Here is a 27,128-nt window from a genome sequence, read left to right as displayed (position 1 = left end):
GGAGGGACCAGTCGCTGGAGAAGGATATCATGTTTGGTAAGGTGGAGGGTCAGAGAAAAAGAGGAAGACCCCCCAACGAGATGGATTGGCCAAGTAGCAGCATTGATGGACTTAAGCGTGGCAACAGTAGTGAGGTTGGCCCAGGATCGGGCAGTGTTTCGTTCTGCTCTGCATAAGGTCACTATGGGTCAGTACTGACTCGATGGCACCTAACAACAACAGCAACAACAATGGGCAAAATATTGAGTGATGCAAAAAGTATCAAAAGACGAAAGAAGGTATACAAAGAACTTCTATACCAAAAATAAAAAGTCAGTGGTCAACCATTTCAAGAAATAGTGTACGATTAAGAACCAATGGTAGTGAAGGTACCATTTGCCACACTTTTGTGAAGCCAGACTACTTGGTACCCAATCCAGACACATTGTCTACCTGATGGCAGCCTAACCATATTGGAGGAATATTTCCTGAAAAAGACACAACTTCATGCCTATAAGCCCTATTACCAAGTGCTGCATTTGCCTGATGTCACACAGCAAGTAGGTGAGGGTTTGAACCCAGGTCTTCTGACTTCAAGTCTAAGACTGTCTCTCACACTTTGTGTCCAGAGGGAGTCAGCTCAAGTATCTATTGGTCTTGACTGACATTATTTATTATTAACTGCTATCATTTTTGGAAGTTTTCTAAATGCTGGGCATTGTGGTGAATACTTTAAGTGTAATCTTCTCAACAACTAGTGAAGTGATTCCTTAATTATCCTCACTTTACCACTGAAGAAACTGAACTCAGAAAAGTTATTCAACATACCCAAGATCACACAGATGGTAACTGTCAGAGTTAGGGTTTAACCCAGGAATGAAGATCAGGGACCATAGGCTTCAGTATGGGTTGCATCTCAATGAAAAGAAAACAAATATCCTCACTAATGGAACAATAAACCACAGCCATATAAATGAGAAAAGACTGAAGTTGTCAAGGACTTCATTTTGCTTGGATCCACCACCAACACTCAAGGAAGCAGCAGTCAAGAAATCAAACAACTATTGAATAAGGCAAATCTTTTGCACAGGATTTCTTTAAAGTGTTCAAGAGCAAAGAAGTCAATTTGAGGACTAAGGTGGGCCTGACCCAAGCCATGGTATTTTCAAAAGTCTCATATGCATGTGAAAGTTGGACAATGAATAAGGAAAACGGTAGAAGAATCGATGCATTTGAGTTTGTTGTTGGAGAAGAATATTAAGGTACCAGGAACTGCCATAACAAACAAATCTGTGTTGGCAGAAGTACAGCCAGAGTGCTCGGAAGAATCCAAGATGGCCAGACTTGTCTCTCATATATCAGACATTATTATCAGGAGAGACCTGGTAGCGTAGTGGTTACAAATCGGGGTGCTAACCTCAGGGACAGAAGTTCAAAACTACCAGTTAGTTGTTCCGCGGTAGAAAGATGAGGCTTTCTGCTCCCGTAAAGATTTACAACCCCAGAAACCCTGTACAAGGTCGCTGAGTCGGAACCGACTCCACCGCACACCACCACCATCACCATCAGGAGAGATCAGTTCCTAGAGAAGGACATCATGCTTGGTAAAGTAGAGGGTCAGCGAAAAAGAGGAAGACCCCCTAAGAGATGGATTGGAACAGTGGCAGCAGCAATGGGGTCGTTCGCAGCAGTAATTGTGAGGATGCCGAAGGACCGGACGGTGTTTCATTCTGTTGGGTCGGAACATACTCGATGGCACCTAACAACAATAAATTCCAAAGTCCATATTCTGAACCACCAAGTGAGGCTGCTATTTTAATAATAACAAGATCCTGAGAAATTACTAATGTACAGATCCTTCTCTCATGTTGTAAATTTCCTCGCCCTCAGATTCCGCCTACCGCCCCTCCCTTCTGTTCTGCCCTTCTCAGCTACGCAAGCGCGCTCCCTCATTCCCTCACAGGGCAGTCGGTGGAGGCGGTGCCGTGAGCATGCTTCGGCAAGGCAGTGCGCGTGCGCGGGGCTGGAACCACTGTCAGAAGGCGTAGAGATGGCGGCTGAGATGGTGTCCACAGAGGAAGCGTCGCCTGAGCCAATGACTTTGGAACAACCTGCGGAGCTGCCAGCTTCGGTGCGGGCGAGCATCGAGCGGAAGAGACAGCAGGCACTGATGCTGCGCCAGGCCCGGCTGGCGGCCCGGCCCTACCCGGCGACGGCGGCTGCTACTACTGGAGGTTTGGGCCCAGGCGGCGCCTGCCCGTTCCCTCGGCACCACCATGGTCCCCGTACAAACTCGCGTGGGTCTGGACCGGGTTCTGGGATCCCCGGGTCCCGGGAACCCGCCCAGCTAGCCTTGTCGAAGCGACTTGCCCAAGACCACGGAGCCATTCTGCGGGAGAAGCCAGGCCTCCTGCTTCCCGGCCGTGGGCTTTTTTTTTTTTACTGCATTTCGTGTGCTTAGCTCGGTTTTGAGCTTGATAATGCAGCCGCCCCTTGGAGGTGCCAGCCAGTGCCTGTCAGCGCCTCAGCTCTCCCAGACATTCCCTTCTGTTCTTACTGTAGGCTTCCACCAGTCTTAGTGAAGGGTCTTGTGTAACCATTGAAGTTATATCCCACACCCTCTCGCTCTTTGATCCATTCAACAAAAAGCTATTGAGTGTATAGGTTTATGAGAGGAGCAAGACCTCCATAACCGCTGCAATCTTGAAGCTAACAGAGTGGCACACGTAGTGACCTCATTTTTCAAAGGGCTTTAGAATTGTTCTGACGGTCAACTTGGCAAACAAATAGGGCAAGATTCGGTATACGTCTTTTACAGATGTAACAGGCCCAGAAAAGGAAGGGATTAGCTCAGGTTCCACCAAGTGCACAGCATAATCTGGAGGGTAATGAGGATCAGAACTAGTGTCTTCTGACCCTGGGTTCAGTGTTGTCACCAGCTGCCTCTGAGAAACTCATCTCTCATCCTCAGGAAGTGTGTGCATGTTGCAGTAAAATTTTATTTACTAAAATTGTTTGTAAGGAACCCTGGTAGCATAGTACATTAGAGCTGAGCTGCTTACCTTTGGGTCAGTAGTTTGAATCTACCAGTCACTCCACGGGAAAAAGATGAGGCTTTCTGCTCTCATAAAGATTTGAAACTTCCAAAACTCTACAGGGTCACTATGAGTCAGAACCCACTCGGTGGAACACAACTACCACCACCAAAATAGGTTGTGAGCCTGATTTGGCCCACAGGCTAGTTAGCCCACCCTGATAGTGATAGGATCAAGTCGGTTTCTCTTTATTTTGTTGATAGGGTAGGTTACAGGTGATTGGTTTTTATTTTGTGAGGTTAATTTTCTTTGAGGTTAGGTTACCGTGTAATTTATGATCTTCCCAAGTATAAAACAGTCCATTTTCTTTTGATTTTGCCCTGACTTGCTCTCCATTTGGAAGTTCGGTAACTATATCATTTATCCCCTTTTTACTTTGTAGTTATCATTTACCGATTGACAACTCTGTTTCCTTATTTTCAGGTTTGTAGGTTTATTTTATTTTTGATACTTCTATATCTGGATTGATTGCCAGGTGATGTCTGTCATTGTTGGTTCTCTGTCTAAAGGACTCCCTTTAGCATTCTTTATAATATGGGTCTGGTTTTTATTGTTGTTGTTGTTAGGTGCCATTGAGTCAGTATTGGCTCATAGTGACCTTATGTACAGCAGAACGAAACACTGCCTGGTCCTGGACCAACCTCGCTATTATTGCCATGTTTGAACCCATTGATGCTGCTACTTTGCCAATCCATCTCTCTGGGGGTCTTCCTCTTTTTCTCTGACCTTCCACCTTACCAAACATGATAGCCAAATACTCGTACTTTTTTTCCTTTGTAGGTAACTTATCGTTTTTCTCAAGCCTCTTAGGATTCTTTGCTTTTTGTTTTGGAAAGTTTGATTATGGTGCATCATGGTGATTTTCTAGCTGGGGGTGTATGTCCTATTTGGGTTCATTGAGCTTGAATGCATATCTGCCTTAAATGATCTTAGAGAAGTTTTCTTCCAACAAATCTTCAGCAATTTTTCAGAGCCCTTTTGGTCTCTTCCTGAAATTCTGATCACACATTAGTTAAGAGCTTCCTTCCCTTTTGTGTCCCACATAATCCTTAGGCTTTCTTCATTTTTTTTTTTTTTTTCCTTCTTATTGTTTCTCTAACAGTATTAAGAAATTTGTCTTCAGTTTCGCAAATTCTGTCTCCTATTGATTCAAATTTATTCTTTTGCCCTTTTCCATGTATTTTCTATTTCTGGAATTTTAGTATTAATCTTCTGGATATCTGTTTGCTATTTAGTGTAGTGGTTACGAATCGGGCTGCTAACCTCAAGGTAGGCAGTTTGAAACTACCAGCGGTTCTGCTGGAGAAAGATGAGGTGTTCTGCTCCCATAAAGATTTACAGCCTCGGAAACCCTGTACAGGGTCATTATGAGTTGGAACCGATTCCATGGTACTTAACAACAACAATTTTTGTATAGTTTATAATTTTCCATTTGTCTTGTCAATTTGATCTTATATTTTTTTCCTGAATTATTCTAGAGTTATGTCTCTTTTCCTTGATTTTTGTCTATAGTCTTGGTGTTGTCTTTGTTTTCCTTGATCTCTTTCTTAATCTGTTGAAGGATCATAAGTATCAATTTTTTTTTAAAGTTTTTATTCTGAATTATGTGGGTTTACATGGGAGAACATCAGTTTTATATTCATCCTATCGTATTTTGTTTCATTGCAATGATTCAAATCCCCTCCATGCATCATCAAACAACCAAAGGGTACACCCCACAGGCCTGCACCCTGGCCGTCAGGGAGGGACTCCCTCCCTGAGTCCAGTATCCCCAGCTGCTCCATCTGTCCACATCATCGTCTCTGCCTCCATTTCTAGCATCACTGCTTCTCTGGGTTGGTTTCTGCACTCTGCACTTCTCACTTGATGGTCCCAGGGAACTCTGCCTCTGGACTGCAAAATCAGTCACTCCCCTCCTTTTGTTATAAAACATCTACCTTTACATTTCTGACCCTCACAGTCAGTCCTGATAGTAATTATTCACTGTTGTACCACAAGAGTCTTATCCCCATCTCCTTTCATTAACCCTACACCAACAGATTGGAAACCATTCAGTGGAGAGCCTACCTTCCCCAACCCTGTCTGGAACTAGGCTCCCTCTTGAAAGCTTGTAAGCCAGTCACTTCTTGCCTTTGTAGCCCCCCCTCCCATTTTGGATATCCAGTGTTTTAAGTTGCCCATCCCTGTCAACCCTGGGTACCGAGGGGGTGGAAGTGAGCCTTGCTATAAAGATTTGTTCCCTTTTTTGAGCTACTGCATCCATAAGTATAGGTAAAATTCATCAAATTATAGTGGGTTACTCTTTTTTTTCCTCTTCTTTCTTCTTCTAGTTGAGTTCTGATCATCCAGCCATTGAAGCCAGGTCAAGTGGGTACTATCTTCAAGTATGGTGTTCTTGTGCATCTCCCCTCACTACATATCAGCTGGATGCTTCACTCTCTGTTCTACTCCTGTATCAATCTTTTAAATTCCTTACTGAGTAGTTCCAATACCATTTCTACCTCTGGAAGATTTTCTGGCCTGGTGTTTTGGTCACATGCTTGAGCCATCTTGTCTTATATTTGTGTGTAATTTTGGTGCTATTATATTTGTTGATTGTATGTTGTCTAATGCTTCAACCTGATTTTTTTATAAGAACGCTGCTTATAGTAATTGAAAATGACTGTACTGTGCTGGGCCAGTTGCAGTTCACCACTGTCTATATTTCTTTGATTGTGGTTTTCATTCAGTTCCTCCCACTAGTAGATATTTGATCTACTTGTGTAATCTGTCCTTTGAAGCTGAGAGTTCCAGTACTGTCATCCTTATACATTTCACTTGTTTTCTTGGGTCTTTGTTGTAAGGTTCTGGGTAGTATATCTGCCTGCCTGCCATCTTGGATTAACCTAAGACTGTTATTCTTTTGGGAATGGGTTTTATCTTCCCTTTTTCTCAGGACAGTCACTGATTAATATCTATCGTGTTCTGGCTGCTGGTTTTGCTCTTGGTAGTGATTCAAACTGTTTATAGATTTATAGAATAGGTTCTATCTTTCCCCTTTTTTTGCCCTACATTCTGTTTTTTTTTTCTGATTGCTGCAATTGCCTTCCAGTTTTCCCCGTCTCTGAATGCCAATCTTTCTAACACATAAGTTGTTTTCTTTCCTATTTAAAACCCTTCCAAAGTTTTCTGTTGCCTTCATGATGAACCCAAAGGTCTTCCATATCACCTGGATCCTCCATATTTCCTTAGCCGTACCTCTTTCTGCCTCATACTTTCTACCCCATCAATATTATAATTCCTCCTCACCTATCCTGCACATGATACTGTTTTTGCCCTGTGTACCTTACCCCTGATGCACTTTACACTTAGAGGGTTCAGCTCACACAGCATCTCCATCACTAGACTGAGCATTCTTAAAGGCAGATCCTTGGTCTTGTGTCTGGTTCTTGTCTCTAACCCTTAACATAAGTGTGATACATAAGTCTTCCTTAGACTGGATAAAAGGTAGGAAGTGTGATAACATAAGTCTTCCTTAGACTGGATAAAAGGTAGGAAGAGTCACTTTTTCTGTACATCCTCCTCCTTCCCTTACAAAAGTGGTCCTATTAAACAATAACACTTATCTTCTATAATAGAATACAATTTAATAAAATCTATTTTTTAAATGGGCTCTAAATATGCTCAAGATTGTACTTTGGTGTTCATGGACTTATTTTAATAGTCCTTAATTCATCTTAAACTTGCATGTGAGCAGTTCATGTTTTGTACCACATTTGGCCCCTGGCCTTGCTATGATTGATATGGAACTTCACCATTATGTTTTTTCACAAAATAATTGACTTTATTTTTGCATATTCCATTTTGTGAGGTCCACATGCATAGTCATCATTTATGTTATTAAAAAAAGGTGTTTCTAATTAATAAGCTGTTGGTCTTGCAAAATTCTTTCATATGATCTCCAGTGCCATTTCTGTTGTCAAGGCCATATTTTCCACCCACGGGTCCTTCTACTCTGTTTCCAACTTTCACATTCTAACCACCAATAATTAGCTATGATTGCATGTTTGATCAATTTCAGACTGCAGAAGCTGGTAAAAATCTTCAGTATCTTCATCTTTGGAATTAGTGGTTGGTACGTAAATTTGAAAAATAATATTCACTGGTTTTCTTTGTAGGCACAGGATAGTATCATACCGCTGACAGTGTTGAATTTCAGGGTAGATCTTGAAATGTCCGTTTTGATGATGAATGGGATGTGATCCCTCATTAATTTGTCATTTCTGTCATAGTATACCATATGATTTTCCAATTCAAAATGACCAGCACCAGACCGTTTTAGCTAATGAAATGTCAAAGACTTGGAGTTGAAGAACAAGATTGGCAATTCCCAAAGGGAAAGAACTGAAAAAAAAAAAAAAAAATGCAAGCCTAGAGTTGCAGTCTTGAAGGATTCTATGGAGAAAATAGAGAGTGATGTAACAAGCATCAAAAGATGATAGATAGAATAGTCACTGTACCAGAAAGAATTGGTACATGTTCAGCCAGTTCAGGAAGTAGCATATGATCAAGAGCCAATGGTATTGAAGGAAAAAGTCCAACCTGCACTGAAGACATTGGTGAAAAAAAACTCAATATCACACACAGTAAAATTTTATTGATGATAATTCAAAAATATTACAGCAGTACTTGGATGAAACTGCCAGGAATCCAGGCTGTGTTCAGAAGAGGATGTGAAACAAGGGGTATCATTGCTGATGTCAGAGAGATCTTGACTGAAAACATAGAACACCAGAAAGATGTTTCCTCTCTTTTATTTACTACACAAAGGCATTCAGTTGTGTGGATTACAAAAATTATGGATAAAATTGCAAAGAATGGGAATTCCAGAACACTTAATTATGCTCATACGGAACCTGTATGTAGACCAAGAGGCAGTTGTTTGAACAGAACAAGGGGATACTAACTGATTAAAAGTGAGAAAAAGGTGTATGTCAGGATTATATCCTTTCACTATACTTATTTAATATGTGTGCTGAGCAAATAATCCCCAAAGCTGGACTATATAAAAAAAATGTGGCCTCAGGATTGGAGGGATTCTCATTAATAACCTGTGATATGCAGATGATACAACCTTGCTTGCTATAAGCAAAGAGGACTTGAAGCACTTAACTAATGAAGATCAAAAGACTACCATCTTTAGTGTGAATCAGACCTCAGCGTAAAGGAAACAAAAATCCTCACAACTGGACCTATAATTAACATTATGATAAATGGAGAAAAGATTGAAGTTGTCAAAGATTTCATCTTAAATGGATCGAATGCCCTTGGAAGCAGCAGTCAAGAAATCAAATGACATACTGCATTGGAAATTCTGCTGCATAAAACCTCTTTAAAATGTTAAAGAGCAAAGAAGTCACTTTGATGGCTGAGGTGCACCTGATTTGATTCACAGTATTTCCATTCACCGCATATGCCTGCAAAAATTGGACAATGAATAAAGAAAACAAAACAGAAGTGATGCATTTGAATTATGTTGTCAGTAAAGAATGTCATGGACTACCAGAAGAACAAAGGAGCTCTGGTAGCATAGTGGTTACAAGCTGGACTGCTAACCTCAAGGTCAGCAGTTTGAAACTACTAGCTGTTCCACGGGAGAAAGATTAGGCTTTCTGCTTCCATAAAGATTTACAGCTTTGGAAACCCTATACAGAGTTTATACTATGAGCTGGAAGCGACTCCACGGCACCTAACCACCACCACCACCAGAATAACCAACAAATCTGTCTTGAGGAAGTACAACCAGAATGCTCCTTAGGAAGGAGGGTGGTAAAACTGTGTCTCACATACTTTGGATGTGTTATCAGGAAGGACCAGTCCTTGGAGAAGGACATTGTGCAGGAAAAAGGACGGTCCTCAATGAAATAGATTGACAGAGTAGCTGCAACAGTGGGTTCAAACAGCAAGAGTTGTGAGGATGGTGTAGGACTGAGCAGTATTTTGTTTTGTTGTACATGAGGTCACCCTAAATCAGAACTGACTGGATGACGCCTAATTACAACATAAACCAAAAATCAAATCCACTGCCATTGAGTTGATTCCAACTTTTAGTTTAGATATAGTGTTTTTGAGACTAAATCATTAAGGGAGCAGAAAGCTTCATCTTTCTCCTGAGGAACTGGCTGGTGGGTTTGAACTGCCAACCCTGTAACTGGCAGTCCAGTGTCTACAGGGCCACTTGGAATACTAATACCTGGATTGAGTTCTGGGTGGTGGTATGATGTATGGTAATCTCAGATTGTGTCTGCTGTTTTGGGTTCTCAGTCCAAAGACCATCCTTAAGAATTTTTTGTAAAACTGGTCTGGTCTTTACAAATTCCTTTAATTTCTGTTTTATCAGGAAACATCCTAATTTGACCTTCATATTTGAGGGACTTTGCTGTGTAGTGTATATGGTCCTTAGTTGGCAATTTTTTTTCTTTATAGATGTCATTTCCTTGCCTTCTTGCCTGCGTGATTTCTGCTGAGAAATCAGAGCCTAGTCTTACTGATTCTTCTTTGTAGGTAACTTTTCATTGTTCCTGAGCTACTCTTTGGATTTTTTCCTTGTCTTTGATTTGGGAAAGTTTGATTATGATAGGACTTGGTGATTTTCTTTTGGAATCTATCTGGTTTTGGGTTTGTTCAGCTTCTTATATGCTTATCTTTTCATCTTTTGTGATATTGTTGTTATGTGCCGTGGAGTCGGTTCTGACTCATAGCAACCCTGTACAGGGTTTCCAAGACTGTAAATCTTTATGGGAGCAGAAAGCCTCATCTTTCTCCCGCGGAACAGCTGGTAGTTTTGAACTGCTGACCTCATTAGGGAAGTTTTATTAAAAAAAACTCTTCGATAATTTTCTCTGTGCCTTTTATTGTCTCTTCTTCTTCTGGATCACCTGTAAGTTGTTCCTCTTACTGGTGTCCTACGTAACTCTTAGGCTCTCTTCAACAGTTTTTCATTGTTGTTTCTGATTGTTCTTCTAGCATACTAGAATTGAGACATCTATCTTCAAGCTCACTCATTTGGGCTTCCAGTGCTTCAAATCTTCTCCAGTTCTGAAATCTTAGAATTAATCTTATGGATTTCTAATTTCAGGTTTTATATTGTTTCAAAATTTGCATTTTTTTGTCTGTCTATTCTTGTAATGTTTTCCTGAATTATTTTAATGTATTTCTGTGTTCTTGCTTTCCTCAATCTTTCTGTTAATCCTTTGAAGATATCTAAATACCTTTAAAAAATTTTTTTTTCAGTTAGTTCCATCACCATTTTTTTGTCTGTCTGTTCTTGTAATGTTTTCCTGAATTATGGAGCTGGTTTCAGTGTCTGTTAGGATCATAGCGCTGATGGAGGCAGGGACTAGTTAAATGCTGGTCTGGTGGCTCTGCAGATTCTGTAGGTCTAGAACTGAGCCCCACCTGAATCCAGGTACCAAAGCGGTGCATCAGGCCCCAACCATGTGGCTCTGAACTGGAGAACAGGGGGGATGGATAGGGATGGATGAGCATGGGTGCTGGCCACCAGGGGAGTGTGGGAAAAAATAATTAATGCCTTTCCCGTGTCCTGTATGAATATGCTCTGCCAGACCACCTTCTATTGCCAAAGCTGCTCACAAGATGGTCACCCTGCGTTTGGCCAGCCATTTACCAGTCAGTCTCCCTCTCACTGTCCCTGCTCACCTTCTCCCAGTAAGCACTCAATCCACTTCTCCAACCTTTCCTCTGAAGTTCAGGGTTCCCAAATTTTCATCTGTGTCTGTTTCATAGTCTCTGGTATCTTTGTTGTAGAGGGTCTGTGTAGTGTGTTTGCCAGTCCATCATCTAGCCAGACCTGTGTATTCCTAAACTTCATGTTGCACAGAAATGAGTTAGCAGAGCAGGCCTGAGACTGCTATCCGTACTTGAGACCTTAGGTAAACACTTGGGAAATTGTGTTTTGGGAGTGTAAACGATAAAGATTGTTTACACTGCCTAAACTGTATCAACAATGTGTTTTATTCTATACACCTGCTTAGATTTCTGGGTGTCTGGAATTTTGGTATGTGCTAGGCAGAGGGTGGCTGTGTGACCATCCCCAATAAACACCTTGGGTTCTCTGGTAGCCAATGCCTCACAAGTGTTGTCACATGCAGTGCTAGATGAATTAAATGCATCCTTTGATGGCATTGGGAGAGGATTTTTGGATGCTTGTCTGGTTTCCCCTGGACTCCATTCACCCTATATACTTTTTACCCTTTGCTGATTTTGCTTTCTCTCCTTTTGCGTATTAATAGATCATAATCATGAGTCCTAGTGTGGCACTCTAGGGTAGCCACTGGGCTGCTAACTGCAAGGTTGGCAGTTTAAACCCACCAGTCTTCCTTGGAAACGCTATACAGGGTCGCTATGAATCGGAACCAGCTTGACGACACTTAACGAGTATGACGGTTAGAATCAGCTCATCAGTCCCCCACCCTCTAATTCTTGGAATTTTAAATGGGATCACACTGACTTTTTGGTAAATCTGGGGGAGAATTGACATCTATACAATGCTTAGACTTCCTATCCATGGACATAGTGTGTTTTTAAGTTTATTTAACTCTCAGGAGTGTTTTATAGTTCTCAGTGTAAAGAAGTTTTATTCATTACTTCCTAGGTGTTTGATATTTCTTAATTTTAATTGTAGATCCTTGTGGATTTAATATATATATATATATAATTATATAATCTGTGAATAAAGATATTTTACTTTTTTCTTTCCAATTATTCTGCCATTTTCCCCTTGGCCTTATTGTACTCATTAGGTCCCAGAGTATAATGTGGACTAGAAGTGTACATCCTCATCTTGTTTGATGTATAACCAATGTAAAGAAAGTTCCTATTTATGTTCAAGGGAACATAAGGGTTTACTGACTTCAGGTGTTGACTGCTTTTCCTCTTTATAGGCATGGTGAATGTGAAAGCAGCCCCAAAGGTAATTGACACAGGAGGAGGCTTCATTTTGGAAGAGGAAGAAGAGGAGGAACATAAAATTGGGAAAGTTGTTCATCAACCAGGTGGAGTATGTTTTTCAGAAAAATAGATCGTCTAGGATTGGTTATTTTGAAAGCTGTGTAATTCTTTATAAATTTAGGTTAAATAACACTGACCTTACTTTATTCAGCGGGCATAGTAACTTAAAATGTGATAAAGCCTGACAGTTTTGCAAGTAAATTAAAAGCTGAAGAAACACACATATGGAAATGATCAGTAATTTAACTTGTACTGTGTTTCTGAGTGTGTACTGAGGGTTGAAGGTCTCTGTTGCTAGATCATAGACAACGGCAACTAATACATTGACTGTGTTGTTGTTGTTAAGTGCTGTCGAGTCAGTTCTAATTCCTAGCAACCCTGTATAGGGTTTCCAAAGAGTGGCTGGTGAGTTTGAACCACCGACCTTGTGATCCAGTGCTTTATCCCACAGTGCCACACCAGGACTCATATTGACTAAAGAATACTCAAATTATCTTGGTAAGCTGAAATGAAGGCCCAGAACCTAAGATATAAAGTTTAGGTAAATGTTTGATTTCTGTTAGGAGGGAGAAAGCTGTTTACATCACTATACTCACAACTCACTACCATCTAGTCAGTCCTGACCCATAGCTGCCTTATGTAAGGTTTTCAAAACTATAAATCTTTACAGCAGCAGATGACCTCATTTTTTTTTTTTTTTTTTCACTTTGGAGCAGTTGGTGGGTTTGAACCTGCAGTTAGTAGTAGTCCAGTGCTTATCCTACAGCATCACCAGAGCTTCTAAATATGTTATGTTGTTGTTGTTGTTGTATACCGTCGAGTGGATTCCAACTCCTAGCAATGCTGTGTCGGGTTTCTGAGACTGAAAGCCTCAGTTTTCTTTGGTGGAGTGGCTGCTGGATTCACACTGCCCAGCCTGCAGCTAACAGCCTAATGCATAGCCCACTATGCCTCCTGGGCACTTCAGATTGTTTCAGTAAATCAATGATAATAAGTTCAGGATGGTGATACTTTCACACTCTGAAAAATTAAAGAACTGGAAACTTTATATGACCGTAAATTTGATAGCCAATACGAGTGTAATGTAAATTTTAAAAATAATCTATTTTAATCTCTAGCTGTAGCAACAGACACGTATTCCTTAAGGTAGGTAAGAGTCCTTTTCTGCTTGGTAAGTCTTAACTCTTATTTTCAGAAGGTTAGATTTGAGGAATTACTTCACATCCCATACTTTTAAGATTTATTGTTAGGTGCCGTTGAGTTGGCTTGAACTCATAGCAACCCTACATACAGCAGAACGAAACACTGCCTGGTCTGTGCCATCCGCATAACTACTGTTGTGTTTGAGCCCATTGGTGCAGCCAGTGGGTTAGTCCTTGTCACTGAGGACTGTCTTCTTTTTCACTGACCTTCTAGTTTACCAAGCATGATGTTCTTGTCCATGGACTGGCCCTCCTGATAACATATCCAAAGTATATGAGATAAAATCTTGCCATCCTCGCTTCTAAGGCCATTCTGGCCTACTTCTTCCAAGGCAGGTTTGTTCTTCTGCTGGTCATAGTACTTTCAATATTCTTTGCCAACACCATAATTCAAATGTATCATTTCTTCTCTGGTCTTTTTTTCATACATTGTCCAGCTGTCATATGCATATGAAGTGATTGAAAATACGCCTACAAGGAAGATCAATTTTAGTACAATGGTTATTCAGATTTATGTACCAACCGCCAAAATCAATGATAAAGAAATTGAAGAATTTTTCCAGCTTTGTCAGTCTGAAATTAATCAAACATGTAATCAAGCTGCATTAATAATTACTGGTGATGGGCATGCAAATACTAGAAATAAAGAGGAAGGATTGGTAGTTGAAAAATATGTCCTTGATGATAGAAACACTTTTAAGAGGGATACAGACAAATGTTTAGTGTTCAAAAGAGTGCCCAAAATTGACATACTAGGAACCAGTGAAAAGAGGAAGGTCTGCAACAACGGGCTCAAACGTAACAATAATTATACGAATGATACAGGACCAGGCAGTGTTTGTTCAGTTGTCAAAACTAGTTCAGTTTAACTCGGCTTAGACTTGCAGCTGCCTACAGATACACTATGGCCTCTTTAATGACGAGAGATTCGCTTGGTGAGCAGAACTTGAAACAGTGGGTGAGCATTATAGTCAGGACATTTTGGCCCTATGTAGTAGTGTCACTTTAAACACATTTAGCACTTTGCACTTAAGAGTGTTGGCATGTGTGTCATGTGAGCCTCAGTGACTTTCAAATAGGGAAACATCTCAAGCTGGTGAAATACTGCCTCAAAATAGCAGAGCACTGAAGGGGTTCCCAGAGTGAAAGACCATTTGAACAGGATACTACAGAGAAGCGCGCTATTAGGAGGGAAGGCTTACTGAATTAAATGATCAAAGCTTTGAAGTTCTTAGGATAAATGTATATGAAGACTCAGTATAGAATCCTGAATTTACTATGATCTAAAAGAGATCACTCAATACGTATTTGTTGAGAACTTTTTTATATGACTTCATTTTTTTATGTTTAGATAAAATAAGATTAATCTGTTTTATTTTGTCTTTATATGTATTTATATTGGGCACACAGTAAATGATAATAAGCTAATAGAAGAAAATGTATTGTTCTGGTTATGGAAAAAGGATATTTAAAGAATTACTCTTCTTTAGGACCTGTTATGGAATTTGATTATACAATATGTGAAGAATGTGGGAAAGAATTTATGGATTCTTACCTAATGAACCACTTTGATTTAGCAACTTGTGATAACTGCAGGTACTTATTTTGTTTCAATGTTCTTCATTATTAATGTTTAATGCTTACATACAGGTTTTGGCCAAAACAGTAGATCCTTTTGAATTTAATGGTTCCTTAATAGTTATGATTTTTATTTTGGGACTTTCATAAAATTTATGTGGTTTCCATTTTCAGAAAGAAATAGTATCTAGCCTGTACTTGTCTAACAAAGGTATTCCTCATATAGGAAAGAAAGACACTAATGGTCTGGCCATAGAAATTTTCTTTTCCTTTCTGTTGGCCTGTGGGTATTACCATCTCTCAGGAAGAGGTCCCCAACCCTTCTCTTCACCCAGTCCCCAAGAATCTTCCTGTTGCTTACTTGTCTCTGTGTATGCTGACTGTTCAGAGGACTGGAGCCTTCAGTGAGAGAAGTCCCGTCAACCACTGGTTTGTACTTATAGATCATTGGGGAAAAGACTCGAGGGGGACAGAGCATAACTAGAACACTCCCACAGTGGCCCTGGCAAGAGTTGATGGCAGCGTGGGAGAGAGGATGGGAAGTGGATGGATTCAGGGTATGCTTTGGTCCTCTAAGCCCACCTCTTTCTACTCAGTTTTTGCTCCCCTGGACAGGCAAGGAAGAGCATACAAAAAATCACATTCTTCTGTCATTCTGTCTTCTAATAGCCTTTATCCTCAAACTGTGCCAACCCAATCCTTACTCCTCTGTCTCTATTGCTTACCTTAGCCAAGCCCTGCGCTGGTGTGCTTCCCAATTACACGTGGTTTTGTGATCGAATCCTTTGCTAGAACCTTTGATTTCTCCCCTTCCTGACCTACACCTGCTCCTCTTTTGTAGTCACTATTTCAGTCAAGACCTCCTTCATCCACTGGTTATTTCTCTACTGCTATTGTCATTGTTATTAAATGCCTTCAGGTCGGATCTGACTCATAGCGACCCTTACAGAGTTTCTGAGGTGCAGCTGGTAGGTCAGAAACGCCAGCCTTGCAGTTGGCAGTCCACTGCTTATCCTACAGTGACTATCCCATGTTTAATTACAAATCTGCTTTTGTTTTATGTTCAAAACATTTCTTGAATCCATTTACTTTTCATTCATTGTCTTTCCCATTGCTGCCTCAGTTTGGGCTGCCATCAGCTTTTGCCAGGACCACTATGGTAGTATTCCAACTGCTTGCTGGCCCCGTTGAGTCTTTTCTCCATGTAGCAGCTGATGATCTTTTAAAAATATAAACCAGACCATGCCATTCTACTACACTCAGAATACCATTCAGTGTCTACCATTGCTTACAAGCCCTTGCCTTTCTGACTTTAGCTCCCTCCCATCCTCCTCACTTACTTTAGACATTCGAATCCCACCACCTACTTGCTGTGAGCTTCCATTGCAAAGCATACTACTCCTCCCCTAGAGCTTTTGCGCTTACTTTCCCTGGACTGTGACTGTACTTTGGCTATCCAGAATGCTCTTTACCTTTGTTAAGGGTTGCACTCAAATGTCATGGCATTAGTGGCCTTTTCTGGTGACTTTGGCCTATTTGGGAACTTCTGTCCCTTACAGTGGCCTATAGTTCTCTTTGAACTCTTGGTGTGGTGCTGTAAGAGCAAGAGTGGACTTCAAACCACAAGGTCGGCAGTTCATACCCACCAACTGTTCCTGAGAAACCTTATACAGGGTCACTATGAGTCAGAACTGACTTGACACACATTGTTATATTACCTTCTGTTATTTGCTGGTTGCTTACCACCTCCGTATTAGAACATAGCCTTCACGAGAACAGGGCTTTGTTTGAGTCTCTGCTATATATTCTCAGTGCCTCAAACCTAGCACATAGATGGAAACCAGTTGTATGATGGGAAGAACTATGTAATTACTGTATCTCTTCATTGTTACCTGGGTTTTCCTAAAGCTCAGTGTCAACTCGTGTTAGGTGGTTGGTCTTTGCATAAATTTATATTCCTTACTTTCTGCCCATCGTGACTTTATGCTTTAATTTGTATTTTCTTATTGAATTTTTGCTAACAGTTTTATTTGCTCTATTTCAATTCCTTTTAGCATACAAGAGACTTTAAATAAGTATAAAAGAAATTGTTGAATTGTTAAATGGTAGCCATCTACTAATGTAATAGCTTCTCAAGATAAGCAAAAATATTTTTCAATTTTTTAATTTGACCATGAAAGTTGTAGGAAGATGTATTTCTCTTATGACACATACGCTGCTAGGTGACTGAGCTATTTGGGTACTTAGTAAAAGAATGAGCTCATAATGGACTTCATCTGTTTTCAGAGATGCTGATGATAAACACAAACTTATAACCAAAACAGAAGCAAAACAAGAATACCTTCTGAAAGACTGTGACTTAGAAAAGAGAGAACCAGCCCTTAAATTTATTGTGAAGAAGAATCCTCATCGTTCCCAGTGGGGTGATATGAAACTCTACTTAAAATTACAGGTCCCTACTAGTTGTATTCCTTTATTTCCAACTCTGGACCAGGTGACAGTTTAACAACGAACTAATAATACCCGTTCAGCTTTGCTTATAGAGAGCTACAAAGCCCCTCTGCTTTGTTGGTTTGTATCAGTCACAGTCATGTGAAAGGGCATGTCAGAAAGTCTTGCTATAAAACCATATAATCCTTTATTGCACAAAAATAGCAAAATGTGAACCTTTTGTTTATCAACATATCCTCTGCCTAAGTCTGGAAGTGTCCACCTAACCCTCCCCCAAAGAATTCTGCCCTCTTTATTGACATCAAGTCAAAATGGCAGTTTTGGCATCTTCGAGGGATCCAAATAATGTTCCTTTTCAATGTTCTTTGCATTTTGGGAACAAAAAGAAGTCTAAAGGGACAAACAAGATCAGGCCTGTATGACGGATGGGGTAAGGTTTCCCAACAGATTTCTCAGAGAGGCCTTGCTGCCCTTGAATAAGCAGGTGCATTGTTTGATGGAAAAATTCCCCAGTACAAGTTGACCTTGTCCTTATCACTATGCTGTTTTCACTTTTCTTAAAACATCTTAATAAGTCTTTAGGGTTGTTCTCTGTCCTTGCAGAAAATGTATCAAGATTATTCCTTTGGGATCCCCCAGTCACTAACCTTCTGAGCTGACCTCTCTGCCTTGAGCTTAACCGGGGCCCAGCTGAGTTCCTTGAAAGGTTTTGATTAGACCTTGCTTTCTAGATCCTTGGCTCTGATCCATTCCATAAAATTATCTTCATTAGCTTTAATCTGGTTTTAAAAAATAGAAGGACGCTTTCATTGTACAGCACTTTTTTTATTATCCTTTTTGTTGTTGAAAGCACATGCTTTCAGCAAGTGTATAATTGAGAGAACTTGTCTGCAGGCATCCACAGATCACAGAGACATGTTTAAACACATTTTACTTGAAATAAATCTTTGTGTGTATGAACTGGAACCTCAGTAGCAATATTTTTTAATTTACCCTTTATAACATTTAATAGCATAATACTCTTTTTATTTTACTTTTTGGCACGGCCCTTTGGAACCAAAATGTTAAGAGTATAATTCAGAAAGCAAAAAAGTCTGAAGGGGAAAATGTTTTTTAAAAGATGATACATTTTTTTAGAGTCACAAATCCCTAAAGTCACACACTCTACTTGGGAAACACCTGTCTGGAACTCAACAAGTGTCCAGGTAACTGTTTCAGAGCAGAGGCTCAGCTGCTGGGCCACTTGCTGCAGATGGGTTACATGTGTGCCAAGTTTTTAATGCCCAGCGCTGCTGGAGTGCCTGAGCTAATTACCTTGAATAACAGCCTCCTGTGTCTACCCTGTGAGTGTTGCCAATAGTCGATTTTAGTGCCACTATAAAGACTGGGAGGCAATGCTTTACACCATAGTTTGAATCAAATGCACTAGAAAATCCCATGTCTTCAAGTAAAACAATACATTCAAAGAAGAAAGGATTTCTCTTTATAATCTAATTCAGTACGTATGAGAGGGCTTTAGAAAAGTTCATGGAAAAATGGAATGAAAAGATAATGGAAATTTTCCACAAACTTTTTTGAAGCCACCTCCTATTTGTGGTTGTTGTTACTAAGTGCTGTTGAGTCAGTTCTGACCCATAACAACCCTGTATAGGGTTTCCCACGAGTGGCTGGTGGGTTTGAACCTCCAACTTTGTGGCTAAAACTGACTTTGTAGTCCAGCGTGTTATCCCACAGTGCCACACCAGGACTCCCATATTTACTGAGGGTTTATTAGACAGATGTTATTAGATTTACGAATATTTTTGAACTTTTAAATTTAAAATTTTTTGTAAATTTTTACTTGAGTTAAATCATTATTTGGCACCTGTAGATTTATTAATGATAACTTTATGGTATTTTTCAACTTTGAATCATAACTAATTTAAATATGGATATTATGTTGTAGGTTGTGAAAAGGTCTCTTGAAGTTTGGGGTAGTCAGGAAGTGTTAGAAGAAGAAAAGGAAGTTCGACAGAGAAACCGGGAAAAAATGAAACAGAAGAAGTTTGATAAAAAAGTGAAAGGTATGTGTCTAAATTTTAGAAATGTGTCGGAAACCCTGTACAGGGTCGCTATGGGTCAGACCCGACTCGATGGCACTTAACAACAACAACTGTCATAGTGACCTTGTATAGGGTTTCTGAGGAGCGGCTGGTGAGTGTGAACCAACCTTGCAGTCCAGCACATTAACCCTCAGTGCCATACCAGGACTGTAATGCAAAAACCTTTAACTAAGTTCTTTCTGTGTGAAGAATAGATTGGAATAGATTTTTTTCAGATTGGAAAAAACCATCTGTCTTCTGTAGTTTGTAGTTGTGATTCATATCAAACCTCACAGGACTGCTTTTCTGAAAAGCATGTAAGTCACCATTTTAAAAGGCATCATGTTTTTATATAGGCACAATGTTATTAGGCTTTGGATGGTGGTATTCCTGGTCAAGGGTTTGGCACTGATTAAATCTTGACTAATAGTGTGTGTATATATATATATATATAATAACAATAAAATCTGTACTTGTTTAAATAAAAAAATTCTTAAGCATCTAGCAGCTAGGAGGGACCTTCTGACATTACTTTATTGTGGTTGCTAAGTACCATCAAGTTGGTTCCAACCCATAGCAACCCATATAGGGTTTCCATGGTGTGGCTGGTGAGTTTGAACCACAGACCTTGCAGTTCAAAACTAATTTGCAATCCAGCGCATTAGCCCACAGTGCCACACCAGGACTCCTCTGGCATTAGTTTAATTGCTTTTATTTTTTGTATGAATAAGAGACCTAGAAAGGTGGACTTACTGAGTTGATAGTGAGAAAGTTGACTGGAATGAGGTTTCCTTGATGTGTCAGTCTGTACTGTACATTCATCTCTCCATCCATACAACTCTCCATCCATCTATGCATGCATTCGTCCATGTTCTACATCCCCCTGTTTACGTGTGACTGTGAGTCATCTGTCCCTCTACCAGTGTTTACTAAGTGTCAACTATTTGACAGGCAGTGGGCCCTGGCAGTGGGTTTGGGTTTGGGGAGCTAACATAAATGCAGACAGTCTGTTAGGGAAGAAAGGCAAACTTAAAATCCTAACAGGCTGGGCTAAGTACTAAGAGTGCTGACCATAGTGTGCATAGTGAACAAAGAGCAAATTCTGCTCTCATGAATCCTTGAAATTGAGTCTTCAAATGTTATTCATACATTAGTTGTATAATCTCATTATGGTATACAGTCTAGACAGCATGTGTTTAATTTTAGAATTAAAAGTTTTTTGGAGAATGAATGCAATAGCTCAGACATCTTGAAAACAAAACAAAAAATGTTGAATATGAGTCTCATTTGAGGGAATTAGCCCACACACAGCCCCTAATTTCCTTAGTACAAGTATACAGTACAGAAGTCAGAAAACTACAAAAAACATATTACATGATTCTACTACCCACAGGTAACTATAAGTAGGCTTCAGAAAGTTCATGGAAAACTGGAATAGAAAGATAAAGGAATTTTCCACACTTTTTGATGCCCTCTTAACACTTTAATATTTGTCTTCTAGATAACCCATTGCCATCAAGTCAATTACCTCTCAAGTGACCCTCTTGGACAGAGGAGGAGACCCAGTCCATGGGGTTTCCCAGGCTGTAAATATTTACAGATGTGCCAATCTTTTAGTTAGCAACCAAGAGTGACCCTTTTAATACTTTTATAAAAATGGAAGCACTGTTGGACATTTCTCAAGTTTGAGACTACCCCATAATAAACATCTTCATATACCTCTTTGCAGATAGTAGTTTAAGGTATCAGCTCGAGTCAGATGGAATGTCCACTTTGAAGACTTTGTACAGAGGTTTACTGTAGCAAACTAGATCATATAAAACCATTTCTTGAAGAATCTTTCCAAACTTAGCCATTGTCACAGCATTCAGAAACCAGCAAGGACCAATTGATGTGGAAAGACTAATGAATTTGGCCCTTTTTGTCATAACCTTTTCAGTTTTCTATCATACCCTTCCTCTCTTCCAACATTAATAGAGAGAGCCTTGAAAAATATAGTAGTAGTAACACAGCGTATTCAGGTGTGAGAAAGGAGGGTGTCTGTGTGGAGTAGGGTTTTTACTTATCCTAGCTTCCTGAATCGACCTCAATATTTCCCTCGCTGCTGCTTCCTTAACCCACTTTCCTTTGGTATTTTGGTGTAGATAAAGGAATAAAGTATTAAAAATTTTTATTTTCAAAGTGACAAATATTTTTTAAAAATCTGCAATTGTTTTTGTAGTTGGATCAAGATATCATCTAATGGTGACTAGTGCTATAATTTGACTAATACAAAATGACAGTTTAATTTCATGCTTTTTACAATAAAAATTCTGCAAGTATATTTATTAAATATTATTAGCATGAACAGTTTTGGGTGGTTAGATTAAAAAATTTCATGGAAAAATTGTAATTAAAAGAATAGAAATTTTCCATTACTTTTTGAAGCCTTTAGTATACAATTCTCATAGGTTTTTTTTTTTAATGACAAATTCAGATAATTATTAATTACAAAATTACAAAATTTCTCTCATTATGTTAAGTTGCTATGCATAATCTTGGTAAATTAAGAATTTCCTCATCCTTGAGAAGTTTGATTTTTGCTCTGAAGTTTTTTAAGAGTTAACACTTTACAGGCCTGGTTTCTTTTATTTTAGTTCATCTCATTTGGATGGAGTCTTTTCAGGAAGAATTTCCAAGTGGTTACATGAGTGGCATATTTTACAAGTCCCTACACGTTTCCAAGAATGTTTTTCTGTTGCATATGAAATCCTGAGTTATCTTAGTTTTGTAAACATTACTTTATTATCTTCTGGTGTTTAAATGTGCAGGGATGTCAAAGTGACTCTTTAATTCTGGCTTCTTGTTGATTTAATTTAGAGGTTGGTGGATTATGTTCCTGCCCTCCTGACTCGGCCACAAGGGCTGAGAGTGCTGTAGACACAGTAGAGATTAGAAACAAGGAATTTACTGTGCAGTTTACTCAGAACAGAGAGGAGTAAAAGCAAGTCTAGAAGTTTGCTAGTTAAAAAGAAATTGGAACCTGGTTCCTCTGATCTTCTGTTTTGATCCACGAAGAAGTTGACACAAAAGTTGCTCTCTTTATGGAAAGGTAAGAGATTATATTTACTTGCTTTTAGATTGTGTTATTCTACTTTTAGCAATTTGAGAATTATAGGAAAAACTTTAAATAGTATAAGGAATATATACAAGTAGTCAAGGTACAAGGGAAAGAATTTTGTCAGTGATTTCAAGCTGTTAAAGATCTTAGTTCCAAGGCATCACTTGTTTTTGTTGGTAGGTGTTGTAGAGTTGGTTCTAACTCATAGCAACCCCATGGCACAACAGAACGGAACACTGTGTGGTGCTGCGCCACCTCACAATTGTGTGTGAGCCCATTGCTGCTGACACTGTGCCAGTCGAAGGCATCACTACTGCTCAGTTTGAGTTTCAAAAAAAATGTTGGCTTTGGCCTTGATATTGAATGTGAACTTTCAGTTGGTACAAATACACCAAACTTCTAGGTCTGCAAGCCTCTTTTCTTCAAAGTTACACTCTGCCTTCTTGTACCTAGGATTGGTGGCAGCTACCATTCTAAAGAAAGGAAAAGAAATGAATCACCATTTACTCCTATGCAGTCTCTCCCCCCAAAAGAAAAATTAAAATAATAAATTCTTATCTTTGGGCCCCTTCTAAGGTGGGCATTTTATATCTAAGACCTGTGTTTAGTATTTGTGACTGCATTGAGGTTTATCTCAAGACAGTTTGGAGGACACAGCTCTCTGCTAATTTGCTTCATTTTGCAGACTAGAAATGAAATGAGCCTATTGATTTTTCTCCCTTGGTTTAAAAAGGAGCCTCCTAAGTTAATACTGCTTGTTCTCTTGTTAAGGCTTTAAAGTGTCTAGTTCTTAATAAAAGTTTACCTTATAACATCATTGGGCTTCTAGGAATAAAGGTAGCCTCTTTTATAAAGTTAAGTTTTCACTGAAATAAGGACTAGGGGAAAACGCTGGTAAAAAGTATAAGTAGCCCCTGAGGATATCAGTAGCCAAGCTCTATACAGAAAGTTGGTGAACATTTCCATTTCCCATGAACTCTGAAAAGCCCCCTTGTATAAGTGAAAACATGGAGTTCACAGTGATAGGCCATTCTAATTACAAAATTATTATGAATTAAGTGAAGGCTATTTCACATTGAAATCATGCACTTCGTATCCCATCAGGGACTGCAATCCCCTGGGTGCAGCAGCACTTCTCCTACTTCCAGTCCTACTACTTTACTGCTTTCCCCAGTTTGGGGTTTTGCTGCACATTTACCTTGGATGGCTGACCACTCTGTAGTGGGCGGACCTCACTTGTGTTGTTATTCCCCCAGTCTATTGTTGTGAAGTGCTCCTCAGTCAGTTCCAACCCATAGTGACCCCATATAGGGTTTCTGAGGACTGGCTGATGAGTTTGAACCACTGACCTTGTGGTTCAGTCATTGTGGTCAAGTGCTATCCCACAGCAGCACACCAGGACTCCACCTATTATAGGGTTGAACATTCAGCCCCGGGGGTGAGTTGCTTCAGACAGAAGGGTAAGCAGAGGCTATAGTATCTGAGTTGTACCAGTCCCTATGTGATCAGTGGTTTTTTTTGTGATTTTGAATTTTGACTTTCTTCCATTCTACCCAGACTGATTCTAATGTGGTCCCTTTCAGAGCAGTAAGCTCCTTATTTGTTCCTCTGGCAGTGAGACTCTGCTCTCATTAGCCTTAGTTGTTCTTTAATCATTGTTAGTATAAAACTTTCTTCAATTATTACTAATTACTTCTAGAAAGTTAAGACTTTTGTTAATAAGTAAATTGACGTAAGAGTCACCTTGATGGCAATGGGTTCATTTTTTCAGTCTTAAGAAACTTATGTAGGATAAGCACTGGTCAGCAGTTCAAACTCATTAGCCGCTTCTCAGAAACCCTATACAGGGGTCACTTTGAGCTGGAACTGACTCAACAACTCACAGCCACCTCTCTTTAAGGATACTCAATGCTCCCAATTAGGAGGAGAAATTAGGTTTGGAAGAATTTGCTCAGCAGGGCAGTAGAGTGGCCAGGATACCTTACTCCAAGGTACTGGAAATCAAACAGGAAACACTCTCCTACCGTTACCTGAATCCATGAACCATTCATGTAGTCTTGGCCAGCGTATTGTCTTCATTAAATGTCCCAGGGTAAATAAAGGGACATAAAGCTTTTTAGATAATGTCTGAACAATCAGATCTTCAGTATACAGATGAGATTGACAGGAATAAAGATTGTTAGTGTTTGGATGAACATGTTTTTTCCCCCAGGTTGGAAACCTCTCTAGAGGTATATACATTGAAGCTTGAAAATAACTGAAATAAAAAAGGCGGCGCACTTCTCTGTGCCTAGGTTTTTCTTCTGTGAAACGGGTGATAGTTGTACTTACCTCCAAGTACTGTGAGGGCTACATGAGCTTCTTGTTGTTGTTAGGTGCCATGAATCTGCACCGACTCATATTGACCCTCTGTGCACAATAGAATGAAACACTGCCTGGTCCTGGGCCAAGCTCACAATCATTGCTGCACTTAAGCCCATTTCTGCTGCCACTGTACCAATCCATCTCATTGGGGATCTTTCTCTTTTTTTCTGACCCTCCACTTTACCAAACATAATATCCTTCTCCTGTGATTGTTCCCTCCTAATATATCCAAATTATGAGACACACAGTCTGGCCATCCTGGCTTCCAAGGGGTACTCTGGCTGTACTTCTTCCAACACAGATGTGTTTTGGCAGTCTGTGATACTTTCAATATTCTTCTCCAACATCATAACTCAAATGTATCAATTCTATGGTCTTCCTTATTCACTGTCCAACTTTCACATGCATATGAAGTTATTGAAAATACCATGGCTTGGGTCAGGTGAACCTTGTCTTCAACACACAAAAGAGGTCTTGTGCAGCTATTTGCCTTATGCTATATGTTGCTTGAATTGAATGCTGCTTCCATGAGTGCTGATGGTTGATCTGAGGGAAAGGAAGTCTTTTTGACAACTTCAATCTTTTCTCTCCATTTATATATAAGTGGTCCAGTGGTGAGGATTTTTGTTGTTGTTGTTTTTTTCATTGAGATGATACCCACACCCAAAGGCTGTGCTTAGATACATAAAATGGTTATAATAGTGCCTGACATGTAGTCTTGCATTTGCTTATCCTCACAATGTAAGAAAGGCAGAAAACACAAAGATTCAGGGTTAGTATTGCCAGATATTATAATCTAAAGTGAATCAAGGAAACTTGTGTGGCAACTTGGGTTACAATGATTCTTGTGTTTCAAAGATTATAGACATCTACTATAGTCTCCCAGAGGTGGCGTTGGGGTCCCTCAAAGTACTGGCTGGGCTGGATGAGTCACTGGTCAGAATAGAAACAGAAACAACTAGCTTGGCTTTCTTTCATTAAACTAGAAATTGAGAAGTTATCTGTTAGTTTCTAACTAAGCGTTTGGTTTCTGGATAATAATACAATATGATTTTTTAAAAATGTGATTGTTAATAGTTGCTTTTCAAAGTATATTCATAATGGAACATTTTCAAGATGGAAAACGCTCCATACACTAGAATACCTAGGTTCACATGCTACCTTTGTCAATTTCCCCAAGCTGTAAAATAAAACTCTATGGTTCTTACTACTCTGATTTTTTAATCTACTTTTTGCTTTGCAATAATTACTAGTAACTCTCCTAAAACAATATTGCCATTTTCTAGGACAAAGAACATAGGTGGTAAGAGTTAAAACACACAGCCAAGCCTAAGATACATAAGGTCAAGTGCACAAGCAGTTTTCTAAGATGAAACAGCAGAGTGGCAGAGCTGACTTTTTTTTAAAGATTAATATGCCTCTCGGAAGTGTATGCCATTGAGTCAGGTTCCACTCATGGTAACCCTGTATAGGATTTCCAAGGAGCGAATGTTGAGTTTGAACCGCCAACCTCTGGTCAGCAGTCCAGTGCTTATCCTACAGCACCATACCAGTGGTTTACACCCATGTAATTAAAAAATGTTCCTTTTCTTTAGTTATTTCAGCTCTTATCCTGCTTTTCCCATTTTCTGCAGTCAGCTGCCTGACACACGTTACTCCTTTCTCCTCACTTCTGTTGGTTCTCTTCAGCTCCATTCTGACTCTGTTTCACTCTACTCAATAATAACTTGAATAATTTCACAGCCTAAGCCAGTGAAGTAAGAAAGCAAGCTTGCCAGTTTTGTATCACCAATTTTGATTCTATTTGTAGACAAGAGTATAAAAACTGATGGATTGATTTATTTGGGGATTCAGCAGAATACACCAATGAAAAACCTGGTTTTCATTTTTATCTTAGAATTGCGGCGAACAATAAGAAGCAGTGTATGGAAACGGGAGACAGCTGCACATCACCATGAGTATGGACCAGAAGAAAACCTAGAAGATGACATGTACCGAAAGATTTGTACTCTGTGCGGCCATGAATTGACTTATGAGAAAATGTGATCTTTCAGTGATGCTTACGGAATTTTATTTTTAAATAAAGAAAATTGATCATAGGGAGTGCGAACTCAGTAATTTCAAATTCTATGAAAAACTCACTTAGATGCAGACATCTCCATATTTGAATAAAATACCACATAGATAACTGCTTCAGTAGGTTAAGTACAAGGGGGTTTCCAAAAGTTCATGGAAAATATCCATCTTTATACAAACATTCTGAAGCCCC

The 27,128-nt window shown here is 39.6% G+C and overlaps 1 protein-coding gene across 1 annotated transcript; it reads left to right on the top strand.

The window, feature by feature from the left end:
- The first annotated feature begins 1,989 nt into the window (after positions 1–1,989).
- Positions 1,990–26,905, top strand: XPA (xeroderma pigmentosum, complementation group A). Its single transcript, XM_006863140.1, has 6 exons — positions 1,990–2,213; positions 12,017–12,127; positions 14,776–14,881; positions 17,150–17,315; positions 19,260–19,377; positions 26,757–26,905. Exons 1-6 carry the CDS (start codon positions 2,030–2,032, stop codon positions 26,903–26,905), a joined length of 834 nt encoding a protein of 277 aa, XP_006863202.1. The 5' UTR covers positions 1,990–2,029.
- Positions 26,906–27,128: the final 223 nt, after the last annotated feature.

This window comes from Chrysochloris asiatica, unplaced genomic scaffold, assembly GCF_000296735.1.
Source record: "Chrysochloris asiatica unplaced genomic scaffold, ChrAsi1.0 scaffold00053, whole genome shotgun sequence".
NCBI classification, from domain to species: Eukaryota; Metazoa; Chordata; class Mammalia; order Afrosoricida; family Chrysochloridae; genus Chrysochloris; species Chrysochloris asiatica.
The sequence above is the reverse complement of the archived record's forward strand: the minus strand, read 5'-3'. Positions and strand labels throughout refer to the sequence as shown.

Excerpts from the sequence above, each read along its gene's own strand:
- XPA (XM_006863140.1), top strand. The coding sequence starts at position 2,030 with ATGGCGGCTGAGATGGTGTCCACAGAGGAAGCGTCGCCTGAGCCAATG. Across the intron at positions 17,316-19,259 it reads AACTCTACTTAAAATTACAG|GTTGTGAAAAGGTCTCTTGA; the intron begins GTCCCTACTAGT and ends ATTATGTTGTAG. Across the intron at positions 19,378-26,756 it reads GTTTGATAAAAAAGTGAAAG|AATTGCGGCGAACAATAAGA; the intron begins GTATGTGTCTAA and ends TTTTTATCTTAG.